Here is a 24,141-nt window from a genome sequence, read left to right on the forward strand (position 1 = left end):
TCACTAGTTAGGGACATCATTAGATAGTTGCGATCGGCTATTGCATTCAAGTTACAGCATTACACGTCTCTATTTTGTTTGTCTCTTTACAACTACAGACGTCATAATCACACTTCTGCTTGATCTAAGCATTTAATCGCAATCAAGTTTTGTCGATTTTAATTTTGAAACATCCTGGCAGTCAGACCACTTCAATTATCATAATCAAATGCTAACGGTAAAAAATACCGATACTTCCAGCAAGTTAATCTTTAAAGATAATCTTATGCCAAGTCTGATAGCGATACTCCATGTAACTGGCTGATGCCGCTATCTTATATTCGTGGTATTTTGTGAAAGCCCAAATATTCAGTAAACTCGAGGAGTACTGAGCAATCGTTTTGGCTGTAGGCTTTGCCTTTGTTTAGAAAACAGCTCAACTAAATTTATGGTCGGGATGCAGCAGCGTACGCGTATGCAGTGATTGAAGGTAGAGTTTTGTGATGAAGAGAGATATGAAGTTTGTTCTTTTAGCAATAGAAATATCCTCAGCTAATAGTTAGTGAGCTGGAAACTACTTATTCATATGGATCCTTATTTCTTAAAAATAATGATAAATCTGCCAGACTCGCTTTAACAAATATCCGTTTTCCTGTTATTATGCAATGTCTGCTATTATGCCTTATATCTGTAAGACCAAACCTTCTGACCAATTATCTCTTGGAACACTTTGGTTTTTGCCACACACAGCATTCAGATATTGATAGAATTGGCCTAGTATCTCATCATTTGGAGCGACTGTGGATAGATTTTCTATTCATGAAAGAAAAGGTTTTACTGCTTGACCTGCTGTAGGTCGTAAACTTTTTGCGTAATTCTGCAATGGACCATCGGCAGCGGTATTTGGACCTCATCTAGAATACGGTTTAGTCGTGCCAACTTTAACATGTCTGCAAGGGGATAGGCATGCCTATTTAAGTATTTATCAAATGTGATCATAGACATCTGCTCTATGCGCTATTAGTCAGCAAGTGTGTCATTATTGTAGTGACAGTCAAACTCGAGAAGTGACTCAGCTCAGGAACAGGATTCTAGATCTAGAGTCTGATTTAGAGAGAGCTCGGCACCAGCTCACCAATGAAAGGTAGCCCTAGAGTTTCACCTATCAATAGCTGACTGTTTTGTGTGACAACAAGGAAACAGCGTGTAGTCTGGCACAGCTATATTTGCACAACGCTGATTCGCTTGGCTAGGCTTTTACTAGCGCTATTGTTCATGAGTTGTCTCTGCCAACAATTTTGCTTCTTTTAAACTCACATGCAGCATGTAGTGGTCTTTCATAGCTTTAACTACGGGTGTGCAGGTTTGAATGCTGTCGGTAAGGCAGCATTTGTGTGGCCATATAAGACCATTTATATGTTTAGGTTTCTGTCGAAGGAGTAAATTCGATGTTTCATGCAAGACCTGCACACTAGCTGCTCACATTCATTCTGACCGCGGTTTATAAAGAGAGTAGTTCTGTTAAGTGATGTACAGTAATACTTCAACTTACGAGTGCTCCAATGTACGAGAAACTTGAGATACGAGCCAGCTTTCAAGCAAGTTTTAGCACTAACATACGAGCCATGTTTGAGATACGAGCACTTGAGTCAGTTGCCAAGTATGCCGGAGGTGTTTTATGAGAACAGCATCACTCTGTATTTTTCAACTGCTCAGGTTATACTGTTGTACCGTGTTTTTTGTGCACGATTTTCTGTGCAGAATTATGTGAATTAAAAGTACTGTGCGTAGACCGAAAGTTTGCCAGTAAAATGAAAGATAATACAAAGAAAAAGCAAATGATAACAGTCGATATTAAACGGAAAAATATTGAAAAATATGCGAAATGTGTATGCGTGATTCAGCTAGCTCGGCAATATCATTATGACAGAAATACATTCATAATTATCAAACAGAAGGATTATATTCAGGGCATTTAGTTCGCAAAAGAACTAACCATAGTTTCTAAATGGTGCAGCGATCTTCACGACCGCTGATGGCATTGGACAAACAATTGGCCGGTGACAGCGTAACTGAAACGATGCTATGTGAAAAGGCCGGCGCTATCTATCCAAACTGTTTAATAGACATTCGGACAAGTTGGCTAATGGTTGGGCGTTAACCATTTGTGACGACACCTGCGTTCGTCCTAATCGCAACATGTTGCAAGGGCGACAAAGGCAAACGTCCTTAGATAGGTTTATCTTAAAACGGCCGGCTAGTCGTGAAAGCGAAAAAAAAGGAAAAATTTCTCGCTAACCAGCGAGAAATTTCAAACTATGAACGCCGAAGAAATTTTAATTACGTTTAGTTGAAAATGAAAGTTTGCATTTAGGTTTGCTTCTGAGTTTGTCTTTTAACACTTTGATAAAATCCAAATTTATCAGTCAACTGTTGTAATGAAGGATAGCTTATATCTCCCTCCCTGGCAAATGCTAGCGTTAGCTGTTATTGTATGTATTTAATTTTACATTTTAATTAATCACATTTCCTTGCATTATTTTTTATTTGTTGCTTTTTGAAAGCATGTAGTACGTAAGGACAATAACCAACATGTTCTTTCTGTTACAATATCTTGTTTTGAGTGTTTTATTTGCTTTTTTTAGAGTATGGAAACCAATCAATATATATTTAATTGTTCTATATATAAATGAATTGCACCAACATGCGAGTAAATTGACATACGAGCTCAGTCTCGGAACGCATTAAGCTCGTAAGTTGAAGTATGACTGTAATTGTTAGATTTATATCCACCTGGTGTTTGTACAGGTTTGAGAGAGAAAAGACCGCGCAGGATTTGCGAAGAGTCTCTGAATTATCAAGGTCACAGCTATCTAGGTCAGGTCAGCCTACACCAGCATCTTTAATGGCATCTGGAAGGGCCACACCTCTCTCACAATCATCACCAAGCAAGTGAGTTGTCTACTCTTTACTTAGGCCTATCTAGGGCTTCAATTTACTCACCGGATATTGGTCGAGGTCAAAGTTGCGTTTGAATAACCAATTGTCCTGAGCTCAATGTACTTCCTCTACAAGTATACCCTTATACACTCAGCTATGAATGTGGTACGTGACAGATGTAATTAGAGCGGCAGATATCATAATAGTTCCGGTGTAGTGGAGCATAGAGGCTAAAGTTAGCCAGTCTGATTTCTCATCATAATGTTCAGTTGAGATTCCTGGCTCTCTGACAATCTCAGTAACCAGTGACATGCGTTGCTGGATTTCATGAGCCTCACAGAATCACATGTCAAATTTTGAGAGTTAGAACGCGGCTGGTATTTGATGGCCACTCCTGGCTTTAACAATGGAAAGTCTCACATCTTCCCTTCACCAATCCCAGGGCTCTTCTGCTTCATTCGTGTTCTAGAAGTTGAAGAAACTGTATTTGCTTTTGCTGTTGAAAGAATGCAATGTAGTCAACTCTCTCTGAATGAGATATGCAACAGGAAGTGTTACTGGCTGAGTAAATAAATACTACCTTGACAGTTGCAAGTGCGTGAGAGACAGTCGGGTGTGTCAATAGAGTACAAAGAATAAGTATATGCACAATAAGTCTAAAACCCTGGAAGGTGAATGCTTGTTGCAGATCGTGACGTGCCGGCGGTGAATGTTACAGGATTGAATCCTATACGATGTAATGTTTTTCCCAATCTCTAACCCTGGTTTGGAACAAATGGATTAGCAAAGCTCTTGATATAGTAATGATTAGTCACTCGAGTAAACTTTCATGCTGCCAAAACTTCATGACTTCTGTGTACAGTTGTTTTTCATTATAACGGATCGCATCTACAATGGTTTTTTTTAAGTTGATTGATGTACAGCAACTTTATAGTTGATAGCTGCATCCCTTTAATTTCGCTACCTCAGTTCTTCTTCAGCGAGTTATGTAGTCAGAGCTTCAGCCCTTGGAAATTCATCCTTTTCATTCCTCCTTGTTTTGATGCCGAGGCTCCATGGCTCAATCATGTCTCTTGTTGGTATTTCTGCAATTTATTTTTGTGTAAGTTGAAAGCCGAGAGCTACGATCACGGTTCATGCATCTTTAATTTTAGGATATTTTCTCCAGCGGTTAGTCGGACCAGATCGCCAGCAAGGTCTACACTCAGTACAGCAGATCCATTGCCTCCTAACAGTTCACTTGCTAGCAATGTGAGTAGTACCCTTATTCATACCCATGCTGTTTTGCTGTCCCATGCCATGGATGAGCCTTCTTTGTGAGGTTTACAAGGGAACATGGTTTATGGGTTATAAAGTGAGATTCATTCAAACAACCTCCCCTCTCATGGTGGCTATAAAACATAGTTATGGCAGCAAATAATCAGTCAGCAATGCCTTGGGGGCCTATTCTTATCTGGTCTCCAAATTGTGAAAGAAGTTGTTATTAACTTCGTCACCTGATTGCTGGAAGTTTTTTATATGCATCTTCTGCATAAATTGTCTTGCCAGTTGCACTAGTAAATGTTGTTTTCCTTTTTAGACTGCGCCTAGATGAGTGGTCAACATCATTTAGCTCCTGCTGACAAGGCATCAGCCGTGATATGTAGTCAGCAACTGCTGACAAGGTTTTGGAATACTGTGCGTTGTGCATTGAATCTGTTGTATAGCTTCCCTTTTTTATTTTGTGTAATGATTTGATACTTTTTACTTTAGTCTTAAGCATCTCGCTGGAGATTGTTGGTGCACTAGCCTAAGGCTAAACTAAGCTTACGCAAACTGCATTCCTATTTATTCCCACGTAGGCAGTCTGCAGTACTTTTAACTGCTCTATTTATTTACGGTATATTGTAGTTGATATTAGTTTGACTTCACTAGTCTTCCTCTATACAAAACCATTCCATCACTCATGCATATGCGTCAGCAAAGCCTGTGAATCGGATTTATTATAAAATACAAATGTGGTCAAGCGAGTTGCTATTCAGCATATATTAGTTATAATATTACTTGGATCATCAATATACAAAATTGCAAGCTTGGCTACATCAACGCTGTACAGTCTGGACTAGCAGTGCCGGGCTGGTGGTTACTAGTGACTGCATGCTGCCTTGCGGTGTGCTCGCGTGAGGCAAGCACGCAGACACATGAGCTTACCAAACACACCGATATGAACACAAACATGAACACTTTAGTGAGTATTAGGTGGTAAGTGAGAGATTGATATGACATACGTAGAACTAGGCAGAGTATTACTACTAGTTGGCAAATGAAAGAGAAGATAAAAAATCACAGTATATTAATGTTAATACAAAACAGGAATTTTTTTCGAAGTGTAACATGCGGGTTAGCCTCCACTCTGTAAACTGGCATCTCGGCAGTGAGGCACAGCTTCCCTTTTGACGTGTTATTCTGTCACACTGTTCCTTCTCTCCTGCTCGATGGCTAAAGAAAACAAAGGTTGTGTGAGAATTAAATTGAGACATTTAATATGTTGCCATGTTGTGGTTTATCCACAAGCTTTCTTCATCCGCAAGATGGAATCGGCAAAAATTCTCAAGGCTTACGACTTTTGTTACTCACAAATTTTTAATGTATGTCTCGTGCTAGTGCAAGGTAAAAACGACACAGGCAAATGTGCGAATCAGTGCCGCGCAAACTATTCCACATTAAACATTTCCTATACGTCAGTCACTCCTGTTTAGATTTGATATATTTTTTTAATATAAAGTGCCCACGTTAATCCGTAACACGCAAATGTATATTGAAAAACTTTTCGCACAGTGACTCAATGTGTGCACAACTCCAAATCCAAATGGGAAGTGTATAGTGTTGTCATAAAATTAAGTCATAAGTTGAACAGGGAGGCTGTTTTAAATATTCCTCATATCAAAATAAACCAGTGAATTGTCATTTCCTTAGCAGAACCAATCACTATGTTTCCATGAAGCGCATTGACTCTCTGATCTTGCTAAAAAAAAGGTAAGGAATTGTATGCTATAAGTTAATAATTAGCGACGCAAACACATGAAACTCGATCGAGAAAGGACGACGCAAGTATTAAAAATGTTTAAAATTGAATAGCTGGCGCTGTATTTTAATGAGCATCATTCACGGGTGCCGTTTCCATTATTCGCAAGCATGATGGATTTGATAGTTTTGCGCATCGCAAAAGTCGCTTAGCCTGCGGATTTGAGCCACTTTGCGGATTGGCTTAAATTTGCGAATCATGCGCGTCATGGAAACAGTGAGTGACGGAATAGAGGAAATGCGATATTTTCCTCTATTCCAGTAGTCAAGTTGATGATTATAGTAGCTCTATTTAAGAAACCCTGTCAGTTATGACCTTGTGGGCGCTGAACAAGAAGAATGAAGAGTGATCCATAATATAGCCATTCTAAATATTTATAGTTGTAGTTGAAAAGGTTTCTATCATTGACAGCCCGATTACTATGACCCGTTTTTTTATATATTGTGAAAGCTAACCATATTCTTAAAAATTACCTTGCACAAAGTTTAGTAGATTTTATCAGAAAGTATGGGATATTTTGCTAGGATGTTTTAAGATTAAAGTCGACAAAACATGAAAAGAAACGTGCGAATTGAAGTCCTTAGTCGCTATAGTTATCAGCTATTGCATTCATATTGTAGCATTACACGTCGCTATTCTGTCAGTCTCATCGCAACTATAAGTATAATAATCGCACATTCGATTGATCTGCGCAATTCAACCATGATCAAGTTTTATCGATTTTAATCTTTAAGCATCCCGGCAATCAAATCACCTCAAACTAACAAAATTAGCTTTTGATAGATTCCAATTTTGCGCATGACTCGTGTTGTGTCACATTCACCAGAATTCGCAGAATAAACAATTAAAAATTTCCATGCCAAGTCATACAAGACTCAATACTAAATTGCTTTGTAGTGAAGTGCGAGCTGGTCCAAACAGATGTGGAGACATTTGATAAAGTTACTAGGCCTTTCACCTTCGTTTCATGAAATACTTGGGTGCGTGACACCAAAATGTGGGCAGATAAAATTTAAAAGCTTTTTCAAAAAAAGCTTCTGGTAATCCTGGTGTACCAAACATAAGCTGACCAGAGGATAGATCGATGAACGTTTCTGCTTTTTGGGATAAGGAAATGCATTTTTGTAAACTAAGGTGCGCTAAAAATCATAGTATTGTTTCATAAAAGAACTCTAGACTATAAAACAGCCTCCGTGTCTTGTAGTACAGTGAGCCTTATAGAGGGACGATGATTTATTGTTCCGGGACCGAACAAATTATTTGTAAAGCAAGTTATTTTTTGCTCGCTTTTTCTCACCGTGCTTCCATTTATTTTCATTTTATTTATTTTTATTATTTTTTGTGTGCTTCCATTTGTTTTTTCCTTCGTGCAAGCACAGGGAACTATCACATGGTTTAGCATTTAGTAGTTTAGTTTGTTGATTGAACAATCATTAGCAATAGCATTGCACTCTCTTACTATGTACTGGTGCCCTGGCAGCTCGGTAGGGTGTGAGAGATTGTCACGTGTAATAAGTAGGAGCACAATTATTCCCGGAAGTATCAACGTGGTCAAGTGGCGCAGATAGTAGCATGTCTGAGTTGGAAATCTGTACAATGCAACCTTTTTTTCAAGAGAATTTAATGCAAATGAGGAGATGGTAAAAGTCAGCGTAAACAATGAGAGACTGTTCTGTGCGAGTTACAAAGTTACAAGTTAGAAAAGTTGTCTCAGCAACAATATTAGCACAGTGGCGCCAAGATTGTTTGCATTGCATATTTGAACAGAGTTAAAACTTGCAACATAGACTGATATCAATAAATTTACATGAGTGAGAGCCATGGGTAAGCCACTGCCAGGGCACAATCGGCAGGTAGGATGAGTATGAAGTGGGGATATTGCAGGTTTAGTCTTTAGCAGGATACTAACTATTAGCTGAGGATATTTCTATTGTTAAAAAAGAAACTTCATATACCTCTTCATTACAAATCTCTACCTTCAATCGCTGCATCGGCAACATAAATTTAGTTGAGCCATTCTCTAAACAAAGGCAAAGCCTGCAGCAAAAGCGATTGCTCAGTACTCCTCGAGTTTACTGAATATTTGGGCTTGCACAAAATACCACCAATTTAAAATAACGGCATGAGCCAGTTTTCAAAGGTTGGAAGATGAAATGGCTCAGTTTGAACTACATGTAGGTCATGCTGCCATTCAATTAGCTAATTAATATTTACTATCTGCTAGTTGAAAGGGTGAAATTATAAGGAATTGAAAGCGCAATTAATGGGCAAGGTTTAATTAGAATAGCAATCTCAACCCTAGAAAGAAGGGACATAGCCCTAGAGTGGAGCGACATAGCCCTAGAGGAGAGCGACATAGCCCTAAAGTAGAGCTACATAGCCCTAGAGTAGAGCGACATAGCCCTAATGTAGAGCGACATAGCCCTAGAGTAGAGCGACATAGCCCTAGAGTAGAGCGACATAGCCCCACAGTAGAGCGACATGGCCCCACAGTAGAGCGACATGGCCCCACAGTAGAGCGACATGGCCCCACAGTAGAGCGACATGGCCCCAAAGTAGAGCGACATGGCCCCACAGTAGAGCGACATAGCCCCACAGTAGAGCGACATAGCCCCACAGTAGAGCGACATAGCCCCACAGTAGAGCGACATAGCCCCACAGTAGAGCGACATAGCCCCACAGTAGAGCCATTTAACCCTAGAGTACAGCGACATAGCCCTAGAGTAGGGCGATTAATGAAATAGCCAAACTTACTGTCTTTGTCAGGAAGGATTTGTTTAACCTTTGTGTCTGTGTGCGCCATATTTTCTTTGTTAAATTGCTCAATGCCCGTTCTGAGTTCGACTTCCTTCTTCTCTTGGGCAATGGCTAGCAAAAATAACATGCACAAATAACATACTATTATCTCCACAAATAGCTCAATAATGTATTGGCATAGTAACACTGCCTGATGTAACAAAAATGGAAAACTATTAACTAGTATGATTTTGCTCCAGAATATTGAAGAATAACTGAAGATACGCTCACGGACAACCTTGTACTATGCAAATGTGTAAACTAGAGGTGAGACTGCTTTTACGCAAGGGTTATGCTAATGCTGAGGGTCTCGACTACAGAGGGGAACCTAAACAAAATTCATGAAGCTCAATGGAAACATTTATGCTGTTAACTTTCCACTTTTCTGCCTTAACAAGCAAGAAACCAAACTTTCAAAACAACTTACAAATGAACCCACAGGTTCAAAAGGCAAACCGCAAGCATGGATGACAGTAAGTTTATATATGGAAAGTGAAGAATTTGAATAAAACAAACTGTTGAACTCTGCAACAGCAGTGCTGTATGTATGTCAGCCTTTTCATACCAAAACGACATCAACTTTAAGCTGCACACACCAACGAAGCGCATCATTGGCCAACATGCTCATTTCTGAACCTTTTCAGTTTACCTAATATGCCTCCCAGCTCAGGTTCATTTTATGGGAGATTTACTTTTTAACATCAAAGTTAGGGCTTCACACAACCTACTATATTTAGACAAAGATATTTATTTGTAAGAGGTACCCTAGGACACTTATATTTCGCTAGTATTTAGTTTCGTGAGTAGCATACAGAGTAAAATTTCGCTGCAACTTAATTTCGCAGCTCTGATGAGTGCGAAAATATAGTGATGTGAAAATAAATGCAGTAGAACAAACATAATTAGATTCCTCAGGTTCAGTTCACCGATAAGAAAAAAAATTCAATTTGGGACTAGTTTGTAATTGTGAACCGCAGGTAGAATGGTGTGGGGGAGATCGATAATGCAATTTGATCGCTTGCTGTCATTTGTTTCTTGAACTATCAATGAACAAAGCTATTTAATTTCGCGTTTTCGCTCGTTCGTTATGATAGTTTAGTTTCGCACATGAAATTTTTGCGAGAGGATGACTCCGCGAAAACCCGAAAGTTAGATGAGGTGAATACATAAGTGTCCTAGGGTATGTGACAGCCGCTGTCATCAATTGAAACTCTCATGAACTCAAATTTTTCTCCTTGAGCCAAAATATTAGAGTAAAATAGCTGCAAAACGTTATTGTCATCCAAATTGATAATTATTATGTTGCCGATACTTCAATAATAATAATAATGACAAACCCGGGTTAGCAAGAAATTCATGGCCTTCAATACAATCAATTCATAGTGATTCTATTTTATCAACCCAATGGGCAATTTAGTAGCATTGGCGTGTAACCATAGTTGATATCTTCTCTTTGTGTCAGCTATACGCTTCAACAGTGTGCGCAGCCAGGCTTCACTCTGACATTTTGTAGATGTCATTGGAGTTTTTTACCATCATTTTATGCGCGATATTCGAAGTCGCACTTTAGAGTTTCATTCACCGGGATGTCACATGAAACTACATTGTTTCATGTGACATCAAACTGCCAGACATTCAGCAATCGACTATCAGCTGTAGATTTCCACAAGCTTACAGGTAAATGAGATATAATATGGCTAAGAGAAAGTTATGATAAACTATATGGCTGCTGTAGGGAGTTTGTCTGCTTATAGACAGCTCATGTGACCCAGAATAGTAGAAACCATCTCAGATTAACCGGCCCCAAACACTGTAACCTTATAACAATGCTTAAAGCTAGTCTAATGCTACACACCCGCAATGCAGTGAGGTTGCTAAGGCTACTAAGGTATATATAGCTTTCAGTACCCTCAGTTCCAGGCAATGGGTTTTTCTCTTGCGTTGTGGCGTGGGTTAGTTTATCTTTAGCAAAGCTCTCAATACCAGAGGTGAATTTCTCATGCTGTTTCTCAGCAAGCAAAGCTGTAAGCACATGCTTATGGTTTTCAGCAGCGAGCAACTACCACAAGCTGTCAACTGCTCTATTTGAAAGCTGTCAAAAGCAAGCTGTTAAAGGGGGTGTGACAACAGCAGTCTGCAAATTCAATGAAAATTATTACAAGTTTACTAGATTCAGGAGCCATTTTTATGTGACAATTCCTAATCATTCGGCACACTTGGGCACCAATAGTGACAAAGGTCGATGAAAAATGACAAATTTCTTCAACAAACCAAAAATGTTGATACTCTGGTCAACATATCAACAGGCCATTTTCTGTACCTAAAAGCTTTTGAAAAACTTCATTTAAGATAGCACAGCAGAAAAAATTGTAGCATTAACCCGCTTTTATGTGGGTTGACATTTCACCTTATTTTTCTAAGCGCGTTGCCAAAAAATCCAAGCTATTTGCATTCCATCATCTCAAAAAATCGACAAAATTTAATAATAGTTAAATGTTTGTTTTAATCACACTTTAATATTACCAAAACAAAGTACGCAAAATCTAGCTTTTCAGCTGCACCAGAAATATGAACAAATGGCACACTCAACATTTAAATGAGTATCCGTCAGCATTTCAACACTCCGTCTCTTGAAAGGCAAAGCATTGATCTAAGTAAGAATATTTAGTACGAGATTATTACTGTGTAAGGCTGTTTAACTCTTGCGTGCACCTCCTTAAACTGTCACAAACTGACAAGACAGGCTACTATCTCCCATTAGTACCGCTTCCAACAGGCACAGGTTTCTCAAGGAGAAATGTTAGATATTCGCAATGGCAAGAGAGCAAGCATAGCGGAGTTGTCACTGCATTAAAGCAACGCTAGAGTCACTGCGTATGCACGCCAGCCAACACACTAGATCACTCAACCAAAAAGAGAGTTAGGCATGCAGGTATTTTATCTTGTGTACAATCTGATCTGGCATGCAGTAATACTCAACATATTCCTAGCCCCAGTAACAGCTAGTCAGAGCTACAGGGTGTTGAAGTAGGCCACTAGGGCCTATAGCTGCGTGTACAATAACCGATATTTAGGCCAATAAATTTTAAAAACTTTCATTTTGAAACTTAAAAGTTAATTATTGGAAAACCTTTTATTTTCAGCAAGTGAATTTTTTTTAGAAAAATCAAGATAGTTGCAGGTTGAACTTAGCCAATTCGCAAACGATTGTTCACTTGCGGCAATGCATCAGAGCAAATCGAGCACAGTTCCACTTCTCGCAGAACAAGCAACAATAAGAATGATTAACGTATTGGTGTGAGTAATAAGAATGTAGATCACTCGATGTGGTCTTCTGCGAAAGAAAGTGGTACAAAGGCTAATAACAGATCGAGGGTTAGTGTACCCGCAACTTCACTCATAGCGACTGTCCCCGACTAAAATTCGATATATACATGTATGTTTATTTTAAAAGTTTGAATTGTCCAACATGTACAAAATTTGGCCCATGTTACTTCACAAGACAGAGCTTTCCAAATTGGCCACATGTCACGCACACTGTATGGTGGCGTATTGATGAACAGCCCAGTGGGTACTGTGGTAGTTGTGTCAAGTGTGGGGGCTGAATCGCATAATTCCAAAATCCAAATTTTTTTATTTAGCTGTTCAAGTTTATTTAGCTTTGTCATCTATAAAAGCATATTACTATTATTATTTATTATTCATATTACTTGAAATATAAATGTTGTTCATTCACCGAATCTATTACTTCATGATATAAGTCCTGCAATTGGAAACAAATAAATCGATACTTGAGGGCAGACTTCCTTCCATTACCATACTCTCAAAAAAACAAAAAGTTATCGAAATTTAGTCAAACCTGCCGATATAGGGAATCCATGCGCACCAGAACCGCATCACACCAATTACTAACAACGTCAGCTCATGGCAACATTAATAACTGAAATGTGCCGACCATTTTTGCGATCCAAACTTGTCATGTAGAGTTACTCATTGTTATATAAGCTTTCTTCAAATGACAAAAAATTTAAAACTATCAATTCACATAGAAAGCAAGCTCAAAGCAGCAGTTGCCTATTTAAAGCGAATGGTCTAGCACCATCACTGCACATGTCAGCTTAAATAGAGAAGCTGCTCTATTCACACGCTATATACCATCATTGTCTGGGAGAGCGTTCTTTTCTTCTGTTGTGGCGCGATTCAGTTTGTCTTTAGCAAATCCTTCAATGCCAGATGTGAACTGCATGTGCTGTTTCTCTGCTAGTACAGCTGCAAGAGGGTGAGGGTGAGAAGTGTTAGAGCAACCCTTGCCCACTGACATGCAAGGCCACAATACCCATTACCAATTAGACACGGGGTGAACCCTTGTACCAGTAGTGTAACAGTTCCTCCTTGAAGAACCAGGCGTTACAGAACAATAGCATGGTTATATTCATGCACCAAAACAAAAGCTGATAAAAATAGACTACCATTTCTCAAGATTAGAACCTGATACCATCAAACAATGATAATGCCTAAGTGAGGTTAGAACCAAACAAACCAATGTTGTCATGGTGATATTTTCTGTTGCAAATAATAATTACAGCCTTTTTGCATTTTGATCCGGCCAATAAAGTAGAGCCTGACTAAAGATGCGAGACTATTCGATCGAGCAATAACATGTGTACAGCGTATTCAGCTCGTGTCTATTAAAGTTAAACTCTATGCAGCAAATTTGTCAAATAATAACATGTTTCATAATCACAAACAAGAAAAGCTGAATGCATTAACCTCGAAACAAAATGATGGATGTAGCAGTACGGTACAATATATTGCACGTTCATCTGTCTGCGCTCTTCTATCCACAGCGTGTCCCCTAAATTCACCTCTAAGAGCAGCGTTATGTGATAGTATCAGGAGCTCATGAGTTGGGAGGGAGAGTTTGTTACAATACTCTACCAGATGTTATGCATGTGACAACGCCAGACAGGTAAGGGCTAACTTTACAGGGTGGGTAGTGCCCGTGGCTAGTCTCGAAGAGCTTTTATTAGGACATGTAGTAGTATGATCATGACTAGATTGACCTCATCCTTGTCCCTGATCTGCTTATAAAAACACCAACTATAAGGTTGGCCTCTTCCTTGCCCCTGATCTGCTTATAAAAACACCAGCTATAGGTCAAACCTTCATTGTCTGGAAGAGGGTTTTTCTCAGCTGTCTCCACCTTTTTCAAATCATGATCTGCCTCAACTTCAGAGAGCAGACTTTGACGATTCTTCTCTTGTTTTACATCTATAAAGAAGAGTCATTATAGGTCAAAGGAAGAGTCTTTATAAGTCAAAAAAAAGTCTTCATAGGTCAAAAGAAGAGTCTTCATAGGTCAAAGAAAGAGTCATTATAGGTCAAAGGAAAAGTCTTTATAGGTCAAAGGAAGGGTCTTTATAGGTCAAAGGAAGGGAGAGCAAAGATATGAAGCTGTATAAAACAAGAAAGAAACACTGCGAGACCAGAAAAGGGAGAAAAATGAGCCACTTAGAACAAGGGAAATGAACCAATAGAGAACCACGAAAGGCAAAAAGAACTGGAGCGGTGCAAGACAGTGGTAAAAAGATATTTTAGAGGAAAAGTTACTGAGAGAAGGAATAAGTTCATTGAAGTGAAATATAAAAAGAAAGTGATGGATACAGAACTAGAAGAGTATATGTAATCTCTATAGCTCAAAGTATAAGAGAACCAAAAAACCAAAAAGGTTATCAGTGTAGCTCAGGGAAAAGGAGAAGAAATAATTAATGAAGACAGAAATGGCACGATAGGTGAAATGGTGTGAGGGTTTTCTATCATGACAGGCTTAGTAGTGAGTCAAGTCACTCTGAGCACAGAACTATGGTGGAAATATAACAGCTAAACGTTGACCCTAAGCAGAGATGATACTATGTTAAGTCAATAGTCTGTATTTCCTACCAAGTACAGACATTTACTTAACTGTATGGTGTAAAAATTAGCTATGGAATCTGTTACTTTTAAAATATATTTATTTGGAATAAGTTACACCAGAAAATAAACTACCTGAAACTGGTTCTTAGGTAGAACTTGAAATAAAAAGAAGCAGTTGAGTATTTATTAGCAAGACAATTCCTGTACCATTTCTTTACTACATATATTATTCATTACATACAATATCATGTTTATTGTATTCTACTCCTCTGATATTAACTGCATTCAGCCTTCAAACCTCGCAACCCTTACACAGATATACTGTTAATACAATAGATACAATATAAAACTAAAACATACCAATGAAAATACTAAATACACAATGATATAACTCAAGGATCTATTATGGTACAGAATGAAAACTGAACACATCTAGAAAGTACAAGATAAAAAATTGAGAGCTGTTGTATCTCCTATGCATTAAGTAACTAGAAAACTGGAATTATTTTCAAAATTTTTAAAATGCTCGATTTGAATCAGAACTCTATTAGAAACATTTCTTTCTCAAAATATTAGAATCTGAGATTAGCTCAACTCCACTTAAATAAGTAAGCATGTACTATAGTAAAATACCACATAGCCTTCGAATCACTACCACCCACTTATCGTTTGTAAAAGTGTGTATGTATGCATTCCAACAAAAGATTGCTAACAATAACCAGCGATAAATTAGTGAGAAATTTACAGGCAAGTTTATACATTGTACAAACAGCAGTTACTAAAGGTGCTTGTAAGCAAACAAGACAAACCAAAAGGCGCCAGATGCTAATGACTAGATGGGCAGCCATGACAATCATTTGAAGAAGTATTTGAACAATACACAATGAATCAGATTGAATTTTTTTAACTTAATATATATTTTAATATCTTGAGACTGTCGAGTCGAATTCATTCCGGACTTGAGCTCATGTGTCAATTAACTTGTATCACAAATCAATTTTTCTATATAAAATAACCAAATGCAAATTAACCCACCTTTTAAAAAAACGCCTAAAAACAAGATATAGTGGAAACATCATGTTTATAATTACTGTTCTAATTCACCACCTGCACTTACCGAGTAACAAATACTTGTCTAGTGGTTATGATCTGCAATGAAGGGAGACTTTATCGTGTAAAGTACTTTATGGAGTTCCTACCTTCGAGACAGACGGTGGCGGCTAACGGTGGCGGCTAACGGCGGCGGCTAACGGCGGCGGCTAACGGCGGCGGCTAACGGCGGCGGCTAACGGCGGCGGCTAACGGCGGCGGCTAACGGCGGCGGCTAACGGCGGCGGCTAACGGCGGCGGCTAACGGCGGCGGCTAACGGCGGCGGCTAACGGCGGCGGCTAACGGCGGCGGCTAACGGCGGCGGCTAACGGCGGCGGCTAACGGCGGCGGCTAACGGCGGCGGCTAACGGCGGCGGCTAACGGCGGCGGCTAACGGCGGCGGCTAACGGCGGCGGCTAACGGCGGCGGCTAACGGTGGCGGCTAACGGTGGCGGCTAACGGTGGCGGCTAACGGTGGCGGCTAACGGTGGCGGCTAACGGTGGCAGCTAACGGTGGCGGCTAACGGCGGTACGCTAAACATTTGCGACATTACATAATATAAGCTTTAAATTCAACCTTAGTGAGCTTAGTTTACTATACACTCACTTGGGAATAAATTTCAATCTTACGTTACACTGAGCTTAATTTTAAGTTTGATTTGATTTTTAGTTTCATTCTTTCGGTATGGCTCTTTTTGCCTCGCTTATGGACTCACTTCCACCATCACTTTTAGCCGCCCCTTTTGAAATGAACCTACCAAGTAACGCTTGATTTTGTACATCTTTCGAAATGTTCTACCATGAGTAATGCAAAAAAGCCTTCGGTGGATCTGTTAACTCTGTGATCCATGATAATATTTTTGTATGGGTTCTAAAGCGAGCCGTTGTAAAGGCTTTCTGTAGCGAAAGAGTTGAAATGGTCAGGAAACTAGTTCAAAATCAGTTTATCAAATTTTGGTATGTCCTGTTTATCATAATTGAATGCATACTTTCGTAAACTCCTGGCAACATTCCTAATGTGAATCAAGTCATGAGAAACCAATATCTCTCTCCCCTCTCTCTCACTCACTGGTCCAACCGACCACAATTCAAGCTTGGGACATTAGTTGTCTGGGAATGAACAGCCTTCGTCGCGACAGAGAATTGTGATTATTTGGGAGCATGACCGACAGTACAACTTACCTTCAGCTGATGGCAGCACAACCTTTTCTTTGACTTCAGCGTGTCGTAGTTGGGCCCCTGCTTCGACTCCAGCCAGCAAGTTCTGGTGGCATTTTTCCTGCTTGACATCTGCAGTGCATACAAATTAACATCAAAATTTTGCTCTTCAACTGCAGTCCTACCTACAACTAGAGCTTCACGATATGGCCATTTACTTGTTTGGTAGCGATTTTTAAAGCAGCCGAAATGAAAATAACCACCAATTAAAGAGATATTGTCAATCGTACAAATGATATAATCGTGTAATGGCCGTTTTATCTAATACCTAACCCTTTTCAGAGTGAGCGATTGCTACAGGAAGTAAAACGCACAGGCCTTCTAGCCTTATTTTATAGAAGCTCTTTCCATGGCCTTCCACGTACACCAGCATTCATGAAATAAACATTACTTATAATCGTGAACACAAGACAGTTTCTTTTCATGTTGAAATATACAAATGAATATTAACAAAACTTCACAAGTTTTTTACATTATAACACAATAGTATATCGCGAATCGTCTTTTTGCAATATCAAATCGTCTTGTGACTTTCAAAAATCCTGAAGCTCTATCTCCAGTGTGTAGACAGAGGTTAAGGTAGATGTTAATCAGAAGCACATCTAGCCTAAACTTTGTTTACTGTCGGTAATAGCTAGGAAACTGAAAGTAGCAAGAACTAAGCCAGTTCAACTTAAGCTAGAACCATTTTATATTAGAATATTTCGCGCTCTGTTACAAGCACTTAGCAATAAAATATGATCAACATTCTAAATGCTCATACATTGATAGTAATAGCACCTATCCACAACAGTGGTATCTAGATGTATATCAGGTACTAGATTAACGCATAAGCCCTTTTCACATCATTTCCAAGTTGAAGGGGAGCACCCTCAGTGGCTCCTTATCTTCCTTTCATTTGATAGCAAGAGTAGGCCTACCTACTTGGGGTGTAAAAGGATTTCGAGGCTATGATGTATGTGAATCTATTCAGTACTTTAGTTTGTAACTTTGTTTTACTAATAAGGTAGGCTCTCATTTTTAGTTGGCTTACAACTCTACCTATGTGACATCACTGGCAAATATGATTCAAAATTTACTACCTCGGACCTGTAATGTCAATAATCACCTTTAATTATATCATGTTACCAGTTTCTGTTAAGTATCAGACCAATGTCTTATTGGTCTTGGTTCTTTATTTGCAGGTAATCATTCAACTGTAGTATATACTTATTTATAATATAATATAAAGACAATATATATATTATTGTTTCTGGTAAGCAATTTTCAAATTGGAAAAAAATATATATTACAGCTCTATCAAGGTCTGACCAATTTGTGTATGAGCATTCAATCACTCACCAGTTTTTCATATTAGGCAATAGTTTCTAACCAATCATGGCACTGCTTACATGATAAACTATTCTTATTGGTTATGTTAATTAAAGTAAGCTACAAAATTTCATATGAAAATCCTAAAAATGTTGGCTGGATCTTGAGACTCCATAGATGTAGCAATTTTAACCACTCAAGCATAATCGGAAAAGATGTTTTTTTTAAATCGTATTTTATTCAACCTGATTTTTAACATTCTTTTATAAATTTGATTTTGCCGCTCATTTTTGCTCATGCAAATTGTCAGTGTATTGCACATCAAAATGCTGGTGACGTCACCATTTAGAATTAGTGACTTGCATGCACACAGTCATTCACATGACTTACAGCTATATAAAATTATAATGCGCAAATTAAATACATGTAAGTTGGTGGAGTAAAGCCACTCGCAGTTTCACACAAAGTACGAACAGAGTTTCACACGAAGTATGAACGAGAGCCAAAGACATAAAAAGGCACTATGAAATGTTTAAGCACATCCTTCCTTGGTGTGATCAATGTGGTTGATCGTGTGAAATATAAATACCAGTTTGTCGGTTTTTTGGCACTAAGCTTGTTTCTTATTTTGAAATGAGCGAAACCAAAGGAAAATACTATTTCAATGCTTGCGCTTGAGCTGATTGCAGTTGAGTTTAATATAATGTCATTCATTAAACAGAGTAGTGAGGGTAAACTGTAGTAGTTACCATTGCTATCTCACAATTAAACCTGCTTTGAGGTTTAATTGTGAGACAAACCTCAAATAAACTCAGAGGTCCTAACTTCAAAGGTCCCCTTGTAGCATTGTACAACACACGCAGTTAATAATCTCCATTACACTTGCTAATTCATGACAGAGTAGTGTTTACAGTTTTGTTAGATACACATCAAAACAAGGTTGGTCAAGAAACACTGGTCCTTGCAAGATTATGAACAAATAAAAAACCATGATTCCATTCCGAAAGAAATCATGATTTCAATCAACTACCTAAATCATTCGACTTTTCTGCGTCAATCGTGTACTTATGGCCTATCCAAACAGTAACGTAATGAAGTAACTAAATAAATAAAGCATGGTTACTCACTGTCTTTTTAAATGCAAACATTCTACAAGACATTCAATACTTGTAAAGTAATGCAGGTGCTTGTGTGCAAATCTGTTGATGGCAATAGAAACAGTAGGAAAACCACCATGTTTCCAGTATTTTGTTTAGTTAAGTCATGGGTTGACTAGACTGGCTGATCAGATGTGCAGAGTGCGGGGAGCTATGGGAGGCAGCAAGGCAACAATATGATGTAAGGGTTAGGGGTCAGTGTAGCGCTAGGGTCTGTCAAGCGTGAGCATTGTCTCGCATCACTCACTTTCAAGCTCCATCACTCCAGACATGCTAGTAATGTTTGCCTGTTGTTTTCAGATTTCATGTCAAACTTATCTTTGGGTCTTTTAAAAAGGAAGATAATGAATCTCATCCGGTGTTACATTATAGCTCAGCTATCAAGGTTCATTTGGCGTTGTTATTGTCCAAATTGATCAACAGCGATGATTTATGAGCTATAAGCATGTACAAGAACTGAGCTCGTCTGCCTGTAGTTCAGAGATCACGTTAGCGAGCTGAAACACGTAAACAACTGTCTGATTGATAAGCGCAATTAATGGCAATCGTGGAGAGTAATAACAGTTAGTTCTTTTCGCTGCTGACATTCACGCTGCTAAGTTATGAACCCTTCTAACAAAAGAGGTTATAAAATTACTTAAATTAAGGCTGCCATCAAGACATTAGCTATGTGAACCAGAAGTTATACCATAAATGTCTAGTAGAAGGGGCATGTTGTGCTCGGATTTTTTTCCTAAAAAATACTTGGGCAAGTAACGAATATGGAGAAAAAAAATGGAAGCAACTGAATAGTGTGAATAAATCTAGAGCTATATATTTTTTAACATCTATATATTAATTAAATCATATATCTTTATGAACATAACTATACCTAATAACACATGAGCGAATAAGCACTCTTTTTACAATCACCTGTGCATATCTGTACTCGTGAGGCAATCTGTTTCCGATCAATCCCTTGACAATGTTTGAGTAAATAATGTAGTTTTGTTTTTACTGGTGTACAGAATAAGCAAGTAGGGCAGGGTACAGTGGCAGGAGAACACTGACAATGTGTTTGGATTATGCAAAAAATTGTTTTATCGGACTCAGTCACAGATAGTCAATAGGGTGACTATAATTATTAACATTAAGATTACATATTGCTAATTGTGTCATGGATAAATAACTCCAAGTTTATGGAGACACATAGGACTATACAATTGTTTATTGCCTGTCCCATTCCATAATATTTTATGTATTATATATCATGGCTCCACGCCAACTATTGTACTCGCAACTGTGTGATGGTAAACAAAATCAACGATGACCTAGACTCCGCTATAAGCATGTACCTAAGAAAAATTTAAAACGGAGGCATATCGATACAAACACATGGCCAACAACTGCTTGTGATCAAACTGATTGAAGATCTGCTATCATACATAAGCTACAACTATAGACAGATTTTAGTTGCCTCGACTAACTGCAAGAGAGATTCCGTAATATATATATTTTTATTGATATTTGGTCACCTTGTACCCTCCCGAGTCTATGTAAAAAATCCAACGTGCATCCACTTCCGAACTTACTAGCGGCAAGAGACAACTAGCCAAAAAGACAATCAGAAGACAGCTACCAAAGAACTAGTCTTTGACGTTTCTTTATGCTAGTCGGTCGGTTTAGTCAAGATGCTGCATGACCGTTTTGCTTCGAATGACAACCAGTTACCGAGCTTAGAGCTTATTACATAAAGCAGACATTGCCTGTAACAGTTATTGAGCTTGTCTTGGATAACCAACAGAGAAAGCATAAAGTGCGCATTTACTTCCCTCTCCACTGATTGACCCAAATATGTCAGCCTCACACAATGGATATAACCACACATAATGTATTGTCTGTTGTCAATCAAAGTGTGGCGAGTCACATAGGCTTGTTCTTAATAAAACCAGTCTGTGTCTCTTGATCTTTTATTAATATCCATCATGTACAACAGGGCTATTCCATCGTGAGTAAAGGAAGCAACCAGAGCAATTTGTTAATAATGCCATAACCACTACTGGTCTCCGGCAAGACTAACTCTTTGCCACCTGCTAAGAATGAAATTAGTTCCAACTACTACTGAATACAGATAAGACTAGGTTTTTCCATGGCTGGGTACATCACTGTTGCTCTCAGTAGCTCCATGTTAGCTCCGTAACACCTCAATGACATCTCCATGCCATTTACATGTCAGCTCCATAGCACCTTCATGACAGCTTCATAGCATCTCCATGACAACTCCAAAGCACCTCTATGACAGCCTCCATGTCAGCTACATGACATAGACGCTGTCTTCTATCAGTTATATAGACTACAAGTGTTCTCAAACATACTAGTTGAGAGCTTGCTAGCTTAAGTTAAGAGCAACACTTCAAATACACAAACTCATCATACCAGCTCTCTATGCCCGCTTCTTTATGGCAAAAGATTGTGAACCAAATGACATGAAAGTGGAGTGAACTTGATATTGAAATATGGACCTCTCATAAAATAGGCTTGTCTCTTGTCATAAAAGGTGTCTCAATGGAGAACTCCACAATTCTAGTGTCCGATGCCAACTAAACAGCCAGCTATTCTATCAATGCTTGTGTTGATGATAGCTACTTACACTAAAGCAGCCAAAATGAAACTGTAGCCAAGCTTTGCAGACTGCTATAACAAGTGGCAAACATTTACAATATACTATCCCTGCCTTAGTCGTAAATGCATTACTCCCATTTCCTTTTTGTTTGACTAATGAGCACTATCTGTTTGTTTTCCATGAGACACGCATTGCTCACAACTTAAATGACCAAAAATGTGACATTCTCACTCCCCAGACATGGCATTGTTCAACAAATATCAAGCGATCCGAACATACGACAGTGAATAACTAAAACATATAAGGATACACAACCAGAACATATGACGGTGAACAACAAGAACATACGAGGCCCACATCTCGTGTCATTAAATTTTGGCTCACTGCGCACGTGACAAATTCTCCTATTATGTATTAAACAGTAGCAATATGATGGTGAACAGCCAGAATATATGACAGTGACTTATTGACATAAAACTATAATGCTGTAGAATCTTCACAATCGAGCTCCAAACAAATGTCTATGAAAGTGCACACATTCCGAGTTTCAATGACAAGACCGCAGTTTCGATTTACCATCTTAGTTGAAGATCTCTGAAGAGCTAAATGAGTGATTTAGACATCAGCAGACTAGTGTTTAAGAGAGGGTCCGAGTGCTCAGCAGCTATATAAAAGTAACTCGCAGCTGGCATTGAATAATGCCGTGTTCATGAATTGAATCACTGTGTCCTATTGTACCCAAGTAAAGCTGTCCAAGAGCAGCGTGAGGGGGAGAAAGATAGGCATTATAAGCGGTGGAGGAGAAAAGGATAGGCATTATTCGCTAAGATCACCTGCATGTCAGACAAAAGTACTTAAATGGTTTGAGATGAATGATTGATGAGGTCACTCCTAATCACACTCTTTGTTCGCGGCCTGCAGGACTCCCTGACTCACTGATGACTAGCTAGCACACTCTAATGATCTTGTTTATGCCGTTTATTTGACTCATTGACAAGGGTTTATCAGTCCCTTCCAGTTTATGACTAGGCAAGTAGCATTCCAGAACTAGTTTCATGCAAAACATTAAGGAGCGAATGCTGGTACTGGCATTCCGTTGGTAACCGAGGTCCATGTATGCAATACCTATGCACCTGAATCACTCTGGCATAACATTTTTTTAATTCTTGTAGAAGGCTCAAGTTCAGTCCCACACAAAACGAGATTGATGATCATGCTATCATATCCACATACCTTAAAAGTAAACAGAATGATACTATGTAACTTATGCCACACTCAGGCATGTTACAGCAGTCAGCGACAGAGTCATGTACACAAACTAGCGAACAGCAAAGCGTACCATCAGAAGATGGAAGTGGATTTTTCTCATCGGTCTCGGTAGGCTTCAGTCCAGACTTGTTGAAAGCAGCGATTTCACCTACGGGAATCTCTGGCTTGTCACTGGCCATGGTAGTAGTTGAGGATCAGCTGAAACAGTCAAAGGCTTTCTAATACCTTTGTATAACAGATGTATCAAACTAGTTGGGTAACACAATCATTACCACGAATAATATCCGTTTCGTGTTCACGACAAATACTGGTATATAGCTACGCAAGGTGGCACTGAGCTTGCATTGCAATCAATGAGCTTATCTCGGCGCAGCAGCGCCATACGACTATTGCAACAGAAGCTAATACGCATTTATCATTCGGGAAATGAGCCAAGGAGATAAGTTTTTTGTAAACACAAGGTTAAAGACTTTAAAGGAAGCCCAGTCTTGAAAGACAATTCTCTGCAAATAATCGTGTTGAAAAGTTGCAAAAAGTTTATGCAAAATGTTGTTCATGTTAACTTATTTTTTGATTCAAATCCTTAAAAGGAATAAAAAGCAATACATTAACGTGCAACTACGCAGCAGCTTATTAAATACCAGTTTCCACTCGTGCAGTAAATACTTACACTTAATAATAGGCAAACGATATTCGGCAACGTGGCTTGATGCTAAACCAGCTGGATAATGGCGTGCAGCAGGGACCTGTTGAATATTGAGGAAGTATGACGTTGAAGGTCGTGAACTGTGAGCTTTTTCGC

General features: G+C 38.8%; 2 protein-coding genes across 3 annotated transcripts in view; one reads left to right on the forward strand and one right to left on the reverse strand.

Annotated features, from left to right (window-relative positions):
- LOC137402073 (centrosomal protein of 135 kDa-like) overlaps nt 1–4,805 on the forward strand; it is a 45,011-nt gene extending 40,206 nt beyond the window's left edge. Inside the window, exons 23-26 of the mRNA XM_068088541.1 lie at nt 1,028–1,123; nt 2,788–2,931; nt 4,074–4,170; nt 4,499–4,805. Coding sequence (XP_067944642.1) covers nt 1,028–1,123; nt 2,788–2,931; nt 4,074–4,170; nt 4,499–4,513 — 352 coding nt within the window. The 3' untranslated portion in view covers nt 4,514–4,805. The remainder of the gene's footprint in view (nt 1–1,027; nt 1,124–2,787; nt 2,932–4,073; nt 4,171–4,498) is intronic.
- Nucleotides 4,806–4,920: 115 nt separating this feature from the next.
- Nucleotides 4,921–24,141, reverse strand: LOC137402074 (thymosin beta-like). Of its 2 annotated transcripts, XM_068088542.1 has the most exons (8): nt 24,010–24,141; nt 23,410–23,537; nt 16,965–17,072; nt 13,943–14,050; nt 12,935–13,048; nt 10,688–10,801; nt 8,738–8,851; nt 4,921–5,397 (listed from the first exon to the last, which is right to left on the reverse strand). In XM_068088542.1, exons 2-8 carry the CDS (start codon nt 23,516–23,518, stop codon nt 5,360–5,362), a joined length of 705 nt encoding a protein of 234 aa, XP_067944643.1. In that variant the 5' UTR covers nt 23,519–23,537; nt 24,010–24,141; the 3' UTR covers nt 4,921–5,359. The 2 variants fall into 2 exon arrangements, with proteins under 2 accessions (XP_067944643.1, XP_067944644.1); XM_068088543.1 differs by lacking the exon at nt 10,688–10,801.

This window comes from Watersipora subatra, chromosome 8, assembly GCF_963576615.1.
Source record: "Watersipora subatra chromosome 8, tzWatSuba1.1, whole genome shotgun sequence".
Classification (NCBI taxonomy): domain Eukaryota; kingdom Metazoa; phylum Bryozoa; class Gymnolaemata; order Cheilostomatida; family Watersiporidae; genus Watersipora; species Watersipora subatra.